The 15,097-nt window shown below is 48.5% G+C and overlaps 1 protein-coding gene across 3 annotated transcripts in view; it reads left to right on the forward strand.

Moving 5' to 3' along the window:
* Positions 1 to 15,097, forward strand: part of CERS5 (ceramide synthase 5) — a 121,054-nt gene that overhangs the window by 66,832 nt on the left and 39,125 nt on the right. For all 3 annotated transcript variants that reach the window (XM_063952019.1, XM_063952017.1, XM_063952018.1), the window contains exon 3: positions 7,400 to 7,530. In XM_063952019.1, coding sequence (XP_063808089.1) covers positions 7,400 to 7,530 — 131 coding nt within the window. The remainder of the gene's footprint in view (positions 1 to 7,399; positions 7,531 to 15,097) is intronic.

Raw genomic sequence — 15,097 nt, forward strand, 5'->3', positions numbered from 1 at the left:
AGCTGAGGCTCCAGTTTTCTTCCAGTTAGTCACACACACGACTGCTGTTCTCCTGAATCGCGTGGCCGCACGCAGGAAGGAGGTAACTGGGTTCCCCCCGGTGGGACCCGCTGTAAATCGTGATCCCGCGCGGCCGGTGGGAGGCGTGCCGCGCGTGGACACTGTGATAGTACAGGGACCCCACTAGACCACCAGGGCAAGGGCACAGGTCTGTTTTCTTTCATAAACCGTTTATATAAGCCCACAGTACCTGGTGGTGAAGTCCAGCAGGGGGATAAGGCTTTGACCTGTAGCCCCTGCCCCAGGGAGCCATTTAGAGTAAATGTTCCCGCCCTGGAGCTGCATATCTCTCTCTCCCTGTCAGCGTTTGGGCGCCATTAGGACAAGCTGAGCTGAGCTGATCTTGGGACTGTTTGGGCAAATCCTCCTCTGTAAAGCTGCCTGCATGTCAGCGCTGTGCATTTTACAGGACACTTAAGTATTCTACATGTCTGCTGACAGTGTTAGTTAAGAAAGAGTGCATTTAGTTAGGGTTATATAGTACAAGTACCCTGTGATATACATCCAGCCTTTACTGTGCATTGTTAAATCTATTGAGTTTATAGCTATACATAGTACTACTCTGTATTGCTAGTCCAGTGCAGTTTTATTGCGTGTCATAATTTCTGTATTGTACATTGTGACTGTGTGTGTGTGTGTGTGTGTGTGTGTGTGTGTGCATATAGCTGCTGTGTGACCTCCATTTCGTGTATCTCACTCAGATTGCTGTCCCTATATTCTATAACCTGAGGGGTTAAGTGCATCAGGTTTATCTTTTTAATATAGGTAGTTCACGGGATATACTTAGTGTGTATTTTTCTCTGTGATTTTTAGTCACCATATACCTCTTGAATTCCCTGTTTGTGCTGATACACTGCACAGGGGGTTCTTGTCAGGTATTGTGCTGCTGACATTGTACTGTGTTGCCTTGCATTGAGCTTTCGGATATGTCCACTACAAAGGGCAATGGTGCTGGGGCTACCACATTGCGTGGTGGTGACGCTGCAGACACATATGAGGAAACCAGCAGCTGAGGGTTCAGGTTCTGGGGGATCCTTACCCCCAAGTGGGACTGTAGCAATGGGGGTTCAAAATTATCCACCTTGGGCTACCTTCTCAATGCTATTGAATGCGCTGATAACTAGACTAATGCCCCCTATGGGACCTCCTTTGCCGGTACAACCGCTTATGGGGGTAATTCCAAGTTGATCGCAGCAGGATTTTTGTTAGCAATTGGGCAAAACCATGTGCACTGCAGGGGAGGCAGATATAACATGTGCAGAGAGTTAGGTTTGGGTGGGGTGTGTTCAATCTGCAATCTAATTTGCAGTGTAAAAATAAAGCAGCCAGTATTTACCCTGCACAGAAATAAAATAACCCACCCAAATCTAACTCTTTCTGCACATGTTATATCTGCCTCCCCTGCAGTGCACATGGTTTTGCCCAATTGCTATCAAAAATCCTGCTGCGATCAACTTGGAATTACCCCCCTGGTCCCCGTGGTTAACCCGCCTTGGGCAGATCAACTGTCCGCTCAGTTACAGCAATTGAACCAATCACTGACTACTCGGAAGTCTAACCCTCGCCCGCCTAACACCAAGGGGTCCTCTAAGCGGGCCATTACTTCCTCACAATCCACCAACGTCCCAGACACCTCGTCTGATGAGGATGGCGTTTATACTGACCCCACAGATTCTGATGGGGAATCTGTTTCACAGGTAGATGTTCCTGACTTGAATGCTATCAGGACCATTCTTCAAATTACTGATGACCTGGAGCCTGATGCTGCCCCTAAGAAACCAGACAGGTTTAAACGTCAGAAAGTGGTTAAAAAAGTTTTACCTCATTCTGACCATTTAGTTGACATACGTCAGGAGTCCTGGGAAAATCCAGGAAAGAAATTCACACCTCACAAGAAGATGCTGGCTCGCTACCCCCTCGCAGCAGAGCGAAGTCAAAATTGGGAAACACCCCCGCCGGTGGATTCGCAGGTGACGTGGCTGGTGGTATCCTCAGCTCTGCCGGTAACTACCATCACGTCTTTGAAATAACCGACGGATAAGCGTGTGGAGGGTTGTTTAAAGGTGATTTACACCTTAACTGGTGCTGCGCATAGGTCCACCATTGCTGCGACATGGGCTGCAGAGGCTGTTTGAAGCGTGGGCTCAGGAGCTGGAGGAGGAATTGCCCTCCAATGCTTCTGATCATGCTAGACAATGTCTGTCTTATATTTTCACAGCTTCTCATTACATTAAAGAGGCGGCTTCTGATGCCGGTATTCTGGCGGCCAAGGCTTCTACTACGTCCATTTTGGCTTGCCGGATTCTCTGGTTACAGTCCTGGTCTGTGGATCTGGACTCTTAAGAAAACCCTGGAGGTACTCCCCTTTTAAGGGAGACATTCTTTTCGGAGAAGATCTCAACAAGATAGTGGCTGACTTAGCTTCTGCTAAAACAGCTTGTCTTCCTAGTACTGCTCCTTCGGTGCCGAAGGCTAAGAGTACTCCCTTTGGCTCCTTTCATCCTTCAGGGAAAGCAAAAGGTCAGGTGTACCCGAAACAGGTTCGCACTTCCAAACCTAAACGGGCCTGGGCTGCCCGTCAGCCTGCTTCCAAAACTGACAAGCGTGCCGCATGACGGGGCGGGCCTCCCTCTGGGGGATACCAGGGTGGGGGGCCGACTTCTAGGGTATACCCAGGAATGGTTGAGGACCACTTCTGATGCCTGGGTATGGGCAGTCGTCACTCGAGGTTACGCCGTATCCTTCAAGAATCGTCCCCCTCATCGATTTTGCCTGACAGACGTCCCTTTGGATCAGGTGAAGGCAACAACTCTTAATTCGGTGGTACAGTCCCTCCTGGACACAGGAGTGGTAGTACAGGTGCCTCTGGCTCAGAGAGGCAAGGGGTACTATTCGCCGCCCGAAACCGAATGGGTCCTCCCGAAACCGAATGGGTCCTCCCGACCCATTCTCAACCTCAAGTCCTTGAACAAATTTGTGAGGGTCTCCAAGTTTCATATGGAAACTCTTTGCTCTATTGTTCAGGCCTTGGAAACTGGGGATTATATGGTCTCCCTGGACATACAAGATGCTTACCTGCATATTCCCATTGCAGTGTCGCATCAGCAGTACATGAGGTTTGCGGTTGGCAACCTCCATTACCAATTTCGGACATTACCTTTTGGTTTGACCATGGCTCTGCGAGTCTTCACCAAGGTCATGGCGGTAATGACGGCTGTACTCCACCGTCAAGGGGTCAGGATCCCACCGTACCTGGACGACTTTTTGACCCTAGCAAATTCCCCAGATATTCTCTTACGCCATCTGGATCTGACTCTCCAGTTCCAGCAAGCCCACGGATGGCTCATCAACTGGAAGAAATCTTCCCTGGTCCCTGTTCAGAGCATGGTGCACCTGGGGGCGTTGTTGGACACTCACGACCAGTGGTTGTTCTTGTCTCAGGAGAAAGTCCTGAAGCTTCAGGACAGGATTCGATGCTTCCTATCTCGTCCGCAAGTGTCGATACATTCGGCAATGCAAGTGCTAGGTCTAATGGTGTCGGCTTTCGACATGGTGGAGTACGCTCAATTCCATTCCCGCCCACTGCAGTAACTGATTCTTGCCAAGTGGGATGGCCTGCCTCACCGGATCAGGTCTCAAATGATCTCCTTGTCTCCGGAGGTCCGTCTGTCACTGAGCTGGTGGCTTCAGGACCAACGATTGAGCAGGGGTCGTCCCTTCTAAATCTCCAACTGGGTCCTTCTGATGATGGATGCCAGTCTGAGAGGTTGGGGCGTGGTGTTGGAGCAACACTCCCTTCAAGGTCGGTGGACCAAGGAGGAGTCCCTCCTCCCGATAAACATTCTGGAATTGCGGGCGGTGTTGAACTCATTGAACTTGGCCCAGCATTTAATACAGAACAGACCTGTTCAAGTACAGTTGGACAACGCCACCACGGTGGCGTACGTCAATCATCAAGGCGACACTTGAAGCCGCATGGCAATGAGGGAAGTATCACGGATTCTTCAGTGGGCAGAACGCCATCTGCCAACCATATCGGCAGTGTTCATTCCTGGGGCCCTAAACTGGGTAGCGGACTTTCTCAGTCGTCAGCACGTACACGCCGGGGAGTGGAGCCTCCATCCAGAAGTGTTTCAACTCCTCGTGGACAAGTGGGGCCTTCCAGATGTGGACCTGATGGCATCTCGACACAATCACAAGGTTCCGGCCTTCGGAGCAAGGACAAGGGATTCTCAAGCAGCATTCGTGGACGCACTGGCAATTCCATGGAACTTTCGGCTGCCATACGTGTTCCGTTCCCTCCGGTGTCACTCATGCCCAGAGTAATAAGGAAGTTCAAGCAAGAAGAAGGACTCCTACTCCTATGTTCATACATTCACTTAGGGTATGTTGTGGATTCAACCTCCTTACGTCCCGCCTGTTGCTTATTGTGGCTTGTCGGTGGTTCTGGAGGCGTTGCAAGGGTCTCCGTTTGAGCCTCTTGAATCGGCAGATCTTAAGTGGCTTTCTTTTAAGGTGTTGTTCCTGCTGGCTATTGCCTCTGCCAGACGGGTGTCGGATTTGGGTGCCTTGTCCTGTAAGTCACCATATCTGATTTTTCACCGTGACCGGGCGGTTCTTAGAACACGTCCCGGGTACCTGCCTAAGGTGGTGTCTTCTTTCCACCTTTAATCTGGAGATTGTGGTTCCGGCCTTTGCCTCTCCTGAATTGTCTTCCAAAGAGCGGTCTTTTGATGTGGTACGGGCTCTCCGTATCTATGTGAAGAGAACTGCCTCCATCAGGAAGTCTGATTCTCTTTGTACTATTTTGGTTTTCACAAACACGGCTGGCCTGCTCACAAGCAGACCTTGGCCAGATGGATTAGAATGGTGATTGCACATGCTTATGTACAGGCTGGTCGTCCAGCTCCTGTTACTATAAAGGCCCATTCTACTCGGTCTGTTGGACCTTCTTGGGCGGCTCGCCGTGGTGCGACCCTTGAATAATTGTGCAAGGCGGCTACGGGGTCCTCAGTGAACACGTTCATAAGGTTCTATGTCTTCGATACATCCGCCTCCCAGGATGCTTCCTTTGGACGCCGTGTTCTTGTGCCCGCTACAGTGCGTCCCCTCCCATAAGGAACTGCTTTAGGACATCCCCAATGTCATTCCCTGTGGAGCCCAGTGTACCCCGCAGCAGAAAACAAGATTTATGGTAAGAACTTACCTTTGTTAAATCTCTTTCTGCGAGGTACACTGGGCTCCATAGGGTGCCCACCCTGACGCACTTAGGTTCTTTGGGTTGGTATGGCATTTGCCGCTGACACCCTCTCCTGTCGTGAGAATGTGGTGTATGTGGCCACGTCTCTCTTGCCTGCTACTGCATTGGACTGGTTAACAAAAACGGAGTTCCTGTGCACGGAGGCGGGGTTGTAGAGGAGGCGGCGCTATGCATTCTGGGAAGAAGGTCAAAGCTTTGAGCCTGTTGGTGCCTCGGCTCAAGATCCTACTCTACACCCCAATGTTATTCCCTGTGGAGCCCAGTGTACCTCACAGAAAGATTTAACAACGTAAGTTCTTACCATAAATCTCGTTTTTAGAATAGCTATGTTGTTATAGATGTCTTATATTCTTCTGTGATTAACTGTATTCTAATTTATTAGAGGGTAATGTGCAGGTGTAGTCATAACAGAACGAGGAGATTAGGGGTAAGCTGCAGACAGAGTTAGAGTATATACCTACTGTACAGCGCCCGCTGTCTCTCCATTCTGAGCACATTCAGATTCATGCAGAAAGCTGCAATAACACATGTGCTTATGTAGCATTTGAAAGAGAATTGAAATATGTAAGAATGTATGCATTTACAGTCTCTAAAGCAAACATGTTCCAGACATGACAGGTGTGTTTTATGGTTTGTATAATCTGTAAACTTGTGTAAATGCTTGAAGCCAAATGTGTATACCAAGCGTTGACCTGTGTTTTGTAAGGTGGTTCTAGTTGCTCTGAGCTGGAGTGAGGAGGAGTTGCTCTCTTCTGTATAGAATGCATGTAGTAACACCCATATGTACTACCCAATTCTTCCTCTCTCAGACCTGTGAGCCAAGATGTGAAGTGAGGCTATTCAATAACGAGTCTGATGCTATAATTTGTTTAATTGTATTTAGTACATATTGGCGCTGATTCAGTTGTTCTTTGCGCTCCCTGCTGGGAGTCTTTAGCAGTGGGTGTATATCGGAGCTTATTTAGTTGTTGCTCTGGTCAGATGCCCATTAACAGTTAATGCGCCTGTCCGCTCTAGGTTCAGCTGTGCAAAGCATCCAAAGTCTGGGTTTGGGCGCTTCGGGAGCCGAAATTACAGGCACTTAAACACATTTTATTTTTTTCTTGCACCTCCAGAGGCTTTGATAAAAAATGTGACTGACGCGGCTTATGGGCATCTATCGGAGAAACAGTTCCGGTAGACCAATTTATACACCTGGCGCTGTCACTTACAAAGTGAAATACGTCCATTACTAAAGACATCAAGCAGGTGGCACGCACAACGTTTGAATCAGCCCCATTAATGCTGCTCCCCTTCTGCATCCACACACCTCTGCATTCTTTTCCATTGGTCAGAGCAATTCAAACAGTTTTCTAAAAAAAAAATGTTTGTTTTTGACATGCAAGGCCTTCCGGGACGTTCATCTAGAACATCCTCATGAGTCACTAAATCTTTTGTGCCACTCACATGTGCACGTGACATTCAATCTGCCCTGTAAACCTCGATTAGCATATGGAATGATTTGTTGGGTGTTTGTTTAACTAAATAATGTAAGATAACACGTTGCTCTTCTTTTGAACTAAGCATATTTACGACACACGGGATAAACAAAACTTCTTTGATCGCTGTGTGACAGCAAACTATCTGCGAGAGGGGTGAATCGTGCAAAACCCTCCAAGGTCAATGTTCCCCCACTCCCTTTTTAACTCAGTATGGTTTATTTTTTATAAGCACAGTCCCGTTATTTAATAGCCACACCTCGTACAAACATGCAGCATAGTGAATGACGGTCTGTGTGTACGAGCTGAGATAGTAGAATGAGCAGGGTCTCCCAGTAACACCGTAGTACTGAGGCTACTGTTACACACTGATGCAGGAAGATTGTGGTGTCTGAGTACAACTGTATGAAAGCATTGATATATCCAAGCTGCTACCTGTCAGACCTTAAACCATATAAGCAGGCTCCTCCATATGAAGTGCACGCAGAAAGATTTCTTCTGAGATGGACATAAAATATGTGGCATAAATACTGCTTACTTATCATGGGTTTCACCACTTACGCTGAGTACTATAATAATACTATCATTGTATGTTCCCCAGTGTCCCGATGGGAAACACCTGGAGGGGCTATCGAAGCAGTTGGACTGGGATGCACGCAAGATCCAGAGGTGGTTCAGGCAAAGGCGGAATCAGGATAAGCCAAGCTTAGTAACAAAGTTTTCTGAAAGCATGTAAGTGGGCGTGCAGTGTTTAAGTGAGAGAAATGCATTTCTTGTAGTTTGCTGTTTAATTCCCTACCCCACACATTCAGAGTTGCCTAATGTGTGTCTGTGTGTGATTAGACTTGGCATACAGTTACAGATTAAAGTGCAGTGAGTCACATATTGTGGTGTGTGTGTGTGTGTTTCTTTTGTTAATCATTCTCATTTTTGTTTATTTTAAGCTACAGAGTCCAATATTTGTAACACACTTCAACTTTTATTTTTATTGAATTTTACAACAAAAATCCAAAACAAAACGGGTAGTGAAAAGAAATGGGAAAGTGGGAAGGGAACAATTAAGCCTGCAGGCCAGGTTATTATTAGTATCCTTTATTTATATGGCACCACATGGGATCCGCAGGGCCTAAATACAGAGTACATAAACAAATACACCATAAATCGCATAAAAACATTCCTACCGATGTGTGTTCATAGCGTCTATACTCAGCACAGCTGGAGAGTCCTGGCGTGAGTGAGCTGATAGGTCCTATGCAGTTCCGTTCGCGTCGGACGTCTTTTGTTGCCAAAAATGCTACTTATTTGTATCAGGATGTGGATATGAAGCACAAGCAAACTGTGTTGATTAAAATGATATGCGGCATGAGACTATTCTGTGTGCAACTGCAGCTGCATACAGAATGCAACATTAGTGTTTTCCAGGCATTTCGTAGGCAGATACAGTTGCACAAAGAATATAGGCATGCCGCATATCATTTTAGTCAGCAAAGTTTGCTTATGTGTCTTATTTGCATTATGTTGTGCGTAAGATGCACTTTAGGCGAAAAGACACCTGACGCTAGAATCTGTCATGCCAAACAGCCAAGAAGGGGCTGTTTGGCATGACTTCAGCAAAGATGTATGTGGGCACATCTGTACATACAGCAAAGGAACAAAATATAGCATGGGCATTAACAAACTAGATTCTAAATGCTGAAACCGTGTGGAGTCGCATGATGCCATCTCTTGGGTAGCAGAGCTTTTGTATGATATGTCGCCCTGTACCCGCTGCCTTCCTGGCCTCTGCCCAATACTCACTCCACCCAAACCGTATCATAAGCGGATTAGTAGCTGGAGAGGAGTAGGAGCAACCTGGGATTTCAAATTCACTATGAGCTTGTACCTCTTTAGACCAGGCTTTTTCAACCAGTGTGGTGCGACCAGTTGCAAGGTGTGCCGCGGAGCCAAATCAGCTTCCTGTACCTTCTTCATAATGAACGGTTGGCCCGGGATCTTCTTAGAGGATCAGTCATGCTCCGGCTGTGACTTATGCCTTGATGACGCGGCAGTGTGATATCATAAGTCACGGCTGCCGCGTCTCACCACCCAGCCAGCCCACCCGCCTGTATACATATCTTCCAGTTCCCGCTTGCATCCACAGCTTTCCTTGCCCACCCACATCCACACCTGCCTGATTGGTCGCTGCTCAGTATTCGCAGCACTCCACTATGAACAACCCCCGCCACTGAGGAACAGGCAGGAGGACAGCTGACAGGAAGGGGCTAATATTTGTTATGTTATTTCTCCTTTGGGGAACAAAAGGATTTATGGGAGGAATAATGTGAATAATTCATGTGGGGAGCAATATGGTTTATGTGGGGAGAAATGTGATTGATTTATTTGTGAGCAACATGATTTATGTGGTGAGCAATGTGATTGTTTTTCCTGTGTAGGCCAATGTATGTGTGGATTCTTTTTTTTACTGTGAGGGCCAATGTGTGTTTTTTTTCTGTGGCGAACTGATGGTGTGCCTTGGCAATTTCAAAATATTCGGTGTGCCGCGAGTAAAAAAAAAAAAAAAATGTTTAAAATCACTGTTTTAGACTGTAGTTGCTAGGCTCGGCTGAATGCCAGTGGTAGGCAATTGGTACCTTAGTCCAGCAGTTCACAAACTTTTTGGAATCATGCCACCCTAAAGTATCAGAATTTCTCTAACGTCCTAAGTGGATGCTGGGGACTCCGTAAGGACCATGGGGATTAGCGGCTCCGCAGGAGACTGGGCACAACTACAAAGAAAGCTTTAGACTACTGTTGTGCACTGGCTCCTCCCACTAAGACCCTCCTCCAGACCTCAGTTAGATTTTTGTGCCCGGCCGAGAAGGGTGCACACTAGGGGCTCTCCTGAGCACCTAGAAAGAAAGTATATTTAGGTTTTTTATTTTCAGTGAGATCTGCTGGCAACAGACTCACTGCAGCGAGGGACTAAGGGGAGAAGAAGCGAACCTACCTAACAGGTGGTAGTTTGGGCTTCTTAGGCTACTGGACACCATTAGCTCCAGAGGGATCGACCGCAGGACCCGACCTTGGTGTTCGTTCCCGGAGCCGCGCCGCCATCCCCCTTACAGAGCCAGAAGCACGAAGAAGGTCCGGAAAATCGGCGGCAGAAGACTTCGGTCTTCACCAAGGTAGCGCACAGCACTGCAGCTGTGCGCCATTGCTCCTCATGTACACCTCATACTTCGGTCACTGATGGGTGCAGGGCGCTGGGGGGGGGCGCCCTGAGGGCAATAGATAACACCTTGGCTGGCAAAAAAAATTACCCCTGCCAGTATAACAGAAAAAGCGGGAGAAAGTCTGCCGAAAAGGGGGCGGGGCTTCTCCCTCAGCACACTGGCGCCATTTTTCCCTCACAGTTCCGCTGGAAGGAAGCTCCCTGGCTCTCCCCTGCAGTCTGAGAATACTACAGAAGGGTAAAAAAGAGAGGGGGGGCACTAAATTTAGGCGCAGTATAGATATATATAAAAAAGCAGCTATAGGGAAAACACTCATTGATAGTGTAATCCCAGTGGGATCCCAGTGTTATATAGCGCTCTGGTGTGTGCTGGCATACTCTCTCTCTGTCTCTCCAAACGGCTTTGTGGGGTCCTGTCCTCTGTCAGAGCATTCCCTGTGTGTTTGCGGTGTGTCGGTACGGCTGTGGCGACATGTTTGATGAGGAGGCTTATGTGGAGGCGGAGCAGATGCCTGTAAATGTGATGTCACCCCCTGCGGGGTCGACACCTGAGTGGATGGTGCTGTGGAAGGAATTACGTGATAGTGTCGACTCCTTACATAAAAGGTTTGACGACATACCTAATGTGGGACAGCCGGCTTCTCAGCCTGTGCCTGCCCAGGCGTCTCAAAAACCATCAGGGGCTCTAAAACGCCCGCTACCTCAGATGGTTGACACAGATGTTGACACGGATACTGACTCCAGTGTCGACGACGATGAGACTAATGTAACTTCCAGTAGGGCCACACGTTACATGATTGAGGCAATGAAAAATGTGTTACACATTTCTGATGTTACCCCCGGTACCACAAAAAAGGGTATAATGTTTGGAGAGAAAAAACTACCAGTAGCTTTTCCTCCATCTGAAGAGTTAAATGAAGTGTGTGAAAAAGCGTGGGCTTCCCCTGATAAAAAGATGGTAATTTCTAAGAGGTTACTAATGGCGTACCCTTTCCCGCCAGAGGATAGGTCACGCTGGGAAACATCCCCTAGGGTGGATAAGGCGCTCACCCGCTTGTCGAAGAAGGTGGCACTACCGTCTCCGGATACGGCCGCCCTGAAGGAATCTGCTGATAGAAAGCAGGAGGCTATCCTGAAATCTATATATACACACACAGGTGTGATACTGAGACCGGCTATAGCTTCAGCCTGGATGTGCAGCGCTGCTGCTGCGTGGTCAGATTCCCTGTCAGAAAATATAGATACCCTAGATAGGGACACTATTTTGCTGAACGTAGAGCATATAAAAGACGCACTTTTATACATGAGGGATGCACAGAGGGATATTTGCCGGCTGGCATCCAAAATTAGTGCAATGTCCATTTCTGCCAGGAGAGGGTTATGGACTCGGCAGTGGACAGGTGATGCAGATTCCAAACGACACATGGAAGTTCTGCCTTATAAGGGTGAGGAATTGTTCGGGGATGGTCTCTCGGACCTCGTTTCCACAGCAACAGCTGGGAAGTCTACATTTTTGCCCCATGTTCCCTCACAACCAAAGAAAGCACCGTATTATCAGGTACAGTCCTTTCGGCCCAATAGGGGCAAGCGGGTTAAAGGCGCGTCCTTTCTGCCCAGAGGCAGAGGTAGAGGGAAAAAGCTGCAACATACAGCCAGTTCCCAGGAGCAAAAGTCCTCCCCCGCTTCCTCTAAGTCCACAGCATGACGCTGGGGCTCCACAGGCAGAGCCAGGTACGGTGGGGGCCCGTCTCAAGCATTTCAGCAAGCAGTGGGCTCGCTCACGGGTGGATCCCTGGATCCTTCAAATAGTATCTCAGGGGTACAAACTGGAATTCGAGACGTCTCCCCCCCGCCGTTTCCTCAAATCTGCCTTGCCAACCACTCCCTCAGGCAGGGAGGCAGTGTTACAGGCAATTCAAAAGCTGTATTCACAACAAGTGATAGTAAAGGTGCCCCTACTTCAACAAGGAAGGGGTTACTATTCCACAATGTTTGTGGTACCGAAACCGGACAGTTCGGTGAGACCCATTTTAAATTTGAAATCCTTGAACACATACATAAAAAAATTCAAGTTCAAGATGGAAACGCTCAGGGCGGTTATTGCGAGCCTGGACGAGGGAGATTACATGGTATCGCTGGACATCAAGGATGCTTACCTACATGTCCCCATTTACCATCCTCACCAGGAGTACCTCAGGTTTGTGGTACAAGATTGTCATTACCAATTCCAGACGTTGCCGTTCGGTCTCTCCACGGCTCCGAGGGTCTTTACCAAGGTAATGGCGGAAATGATGATACTCCTTCGAAGGAAGGGAGTTTTAATTATCCCGTACTTGGACGATCTCCTGATAAAGGCGAGGTCCAGAGAACAGTTATTGGTAGGGGTAGCACTATCTCGGGAAGTGCTGCAACAGCACGGCTGGATTCTAAACATTCCAAAGTCACAGCTGGTCCCTACGACACGCCTGCTGTTCCTAGGGATGGTTCTGGACACAGAACAGAGAAAAGTGTTTCTCCCGGAGGAGAAGGCCAAGGAGCTGTCATCTCTAGTCAGAGGCCTCCTAAAACCAAAACAGGTGTCGGTGCATCACTGCACGCGGATCCTGGGAAAAATGGTAGCTTCCTACGAAGCGATTCCATTCGGCAGGTTTCATGCAAGAACCTTTCAGTGGGACCTGTTGGACAAGTGGTCCGGATCGCATCTTCAGATGCATCGTCTGATAACCCTGTCTCCAAGGACAAGGGTGTCTCTGTTGTGGTGGCTGCAGAGTGCTCATCTTCAAGAGGGCCGCAGATTCGGCATACAGGACTGGGTCCTGGTGACCACGGATGCCAGCCTTCGAGGCTGGGGAGCAGTCACACAGGGAAGAAACTTCCAAGGACTATGGACAAGTCAGGAGACTTCCCTGCACATAAATATTCTGGAACTAAGGGCCATTTACAATGCCCTAAGTCAGGCAAAACCCCTGCTTCAAAACCAGCCGGTACTGATCCAGTCAGACAACATCACGGCAGTCGCCCATGTAAATCGACAGGGCGGCACGAGAAGCAGGACGGCGATGGCAGAAGCCACAAGGATTCTCCGATGGGCGGAAAATCACGTGTTAGCACTGTCAGCAGTGTTCATTCCGGGAGTGGACAACTGGGAAGCAGACTTCCTCAGCAGGCACGACCTCCACCCGGGAGAGTGGGGACTTCATCCAGAAGTCTTTCAAATGATTGTAAACCAGTGGGAAAAACCACAGGTGGACATGATGGCGTCCCGCCTAAACAAAAAGCTAGAAAAATATTGCGCCAGGTCAAGAGACCCGCAGGCGATAGCTGTGGACGCTCTGGTAACACCGTGGGTGTACCGATCGGTTTATGTGTTCCCTCCTCTTCCTCTCATACCAAAGGTACTGAGGATAATAAGGAGAAGAGGAGTAAGAACTATACTCATTGTTCCGGATTGGCCAAGAAGAGCGTGGTATCCGGAACTTCAAGAAATGATGTCAGAGGACCCATGGCCTCTACCGCTCAGACAGGACCTGCTGCAGCAGGGGCCCTGTCTGTTCCAAGACTTACCGCGGCTGCGTTTGACGGCATGGCGGTTGAACACCGGATCCTGAAGGAAAAGGGCATTCCGGAGGAAGTCATACCTACGCTGATAAAAGCTAGGAAAGAAGTAACCGCGAACCATTAATGGGCCTTAAATTGGGTTCCATTAAGGTCCAGATTTCGGCTCTGTCGATTTTCTTCCAGAGAGAATTGGCTTCACTACCTGAAGTTCAGACTTTTGTTAAGGGAGTGCTGCATATTCAGCCCCCTTTTGTGCCTCCAGTGGCACCTTGGGATCTCAACGTGGTGTTGGATTTCCTAAAGTCACATTGGTTTGAGCCACTGAAAACCGTGGATTTAAAATATCTCACGTGGAAAGTGGTCATGTTGTTGGCCTTGGCTTCGGCCAGGCGTGTTTCAGAATTGGCGGCTTTGTCATGTAAAAGCCCTTATCTGATTTTCCATATGGATAGGGCAGAATTGAGGACTCGTCCCCAGTTTCTCCCCAAAGTGGTATCAGCTTTTCATCTGAACCAACCTACCGTGGTGCCTGCGGCTACAAATGACTTGGAGGATTCCAAGTTGCTGGACGTAGTCAGGGCCCTAAAAATTTATGTTTCCAGGACAGCTGGAGTCAGGAAGACTGACTCGCTCTTTATCCTGTATGCATCCAACAAGATGGGTGCTCCTGCTTCTAAGCAGACTATTGCTCGCTGGATCTGTAGTACGATTCAGCTTGCACATTCTGTGGCTGGACTGCCGCGTCCTAAATCGGTAAAAGCCCATTCCACGAGGAAAGTGGGCTCTTCTTGGGCGGCTGCCCGAGGGGTCTCGGCTCTTCAACTTTGCCGAGCTGCTACTTGGTCAGGGGCAAACACGTTTGCTAAATTCTACAAATTTGATACCCTGGCTGAGGAGGACCTGGAGTTCTCTCAATTGGTGCTGCAGAGTCATCCGCACTCTCCCGCCCGTTTGGGAGCTTTGGTATAATCCCCATGGTCCTTACGGAGTCCCCAGCATCCACTTAGGACGTTAGAGAAAATAAGAATTTACTCACCGGTAATTCTATTTCTCATAGTCCGTAGTGGATGCTGGGCGCCCATCCCAAGTGCGGATTGTCTGCAATACTTGTATATAGTTATTGCTTAACTAAAGGGTTATTGTTGAGCCATCTGTTGAGAGGCTCAGTTATATTTCATACTGTTAACTGGGTATTGTATCACGAGTTATACGGTGTGATTGGTGTGGCTGGTATGAGTCTTACCCGGGATTCAAAATCCTTCCTTATTGTGTCAGCTCTTCCGGGCACAGTATCCTAACTGAGGTCTGGAGGAGGGTCTTAGTGGGAGGAGCCAGTGCACACCAGTAGTCTAAAGCTTTCTTTGTAGTTGTGCCCAGTCTCCTGCGGAGCCGCTAATCCCCATGGTCCTTACGGAGTCCCCAGCATCCACTACGGACTATGAGAAATAGAATTACCGGTGAGTAAATTCTTATTTTCTCTGACGTCCTAGTGGATGCTGGGAACTCCGTAAGGACCATGGGGAATAGCGG

The sequence above is a fragment of the Pseudophryne corroboree genome, chromosome 2, assembly GCF_028390025.1.
Source record: "Pseudophryne corroboree isolate aPseCor3 chromosome 2, aPseCor3.hap2, whole genome shotgun sequence".
Taxonomy (NCBI): Eukaryota; Metazoa; Chordata; class Amphibia; order Anura; family Myobatrachidae; genus Pseudophryne; species Pseudophryne corroboree.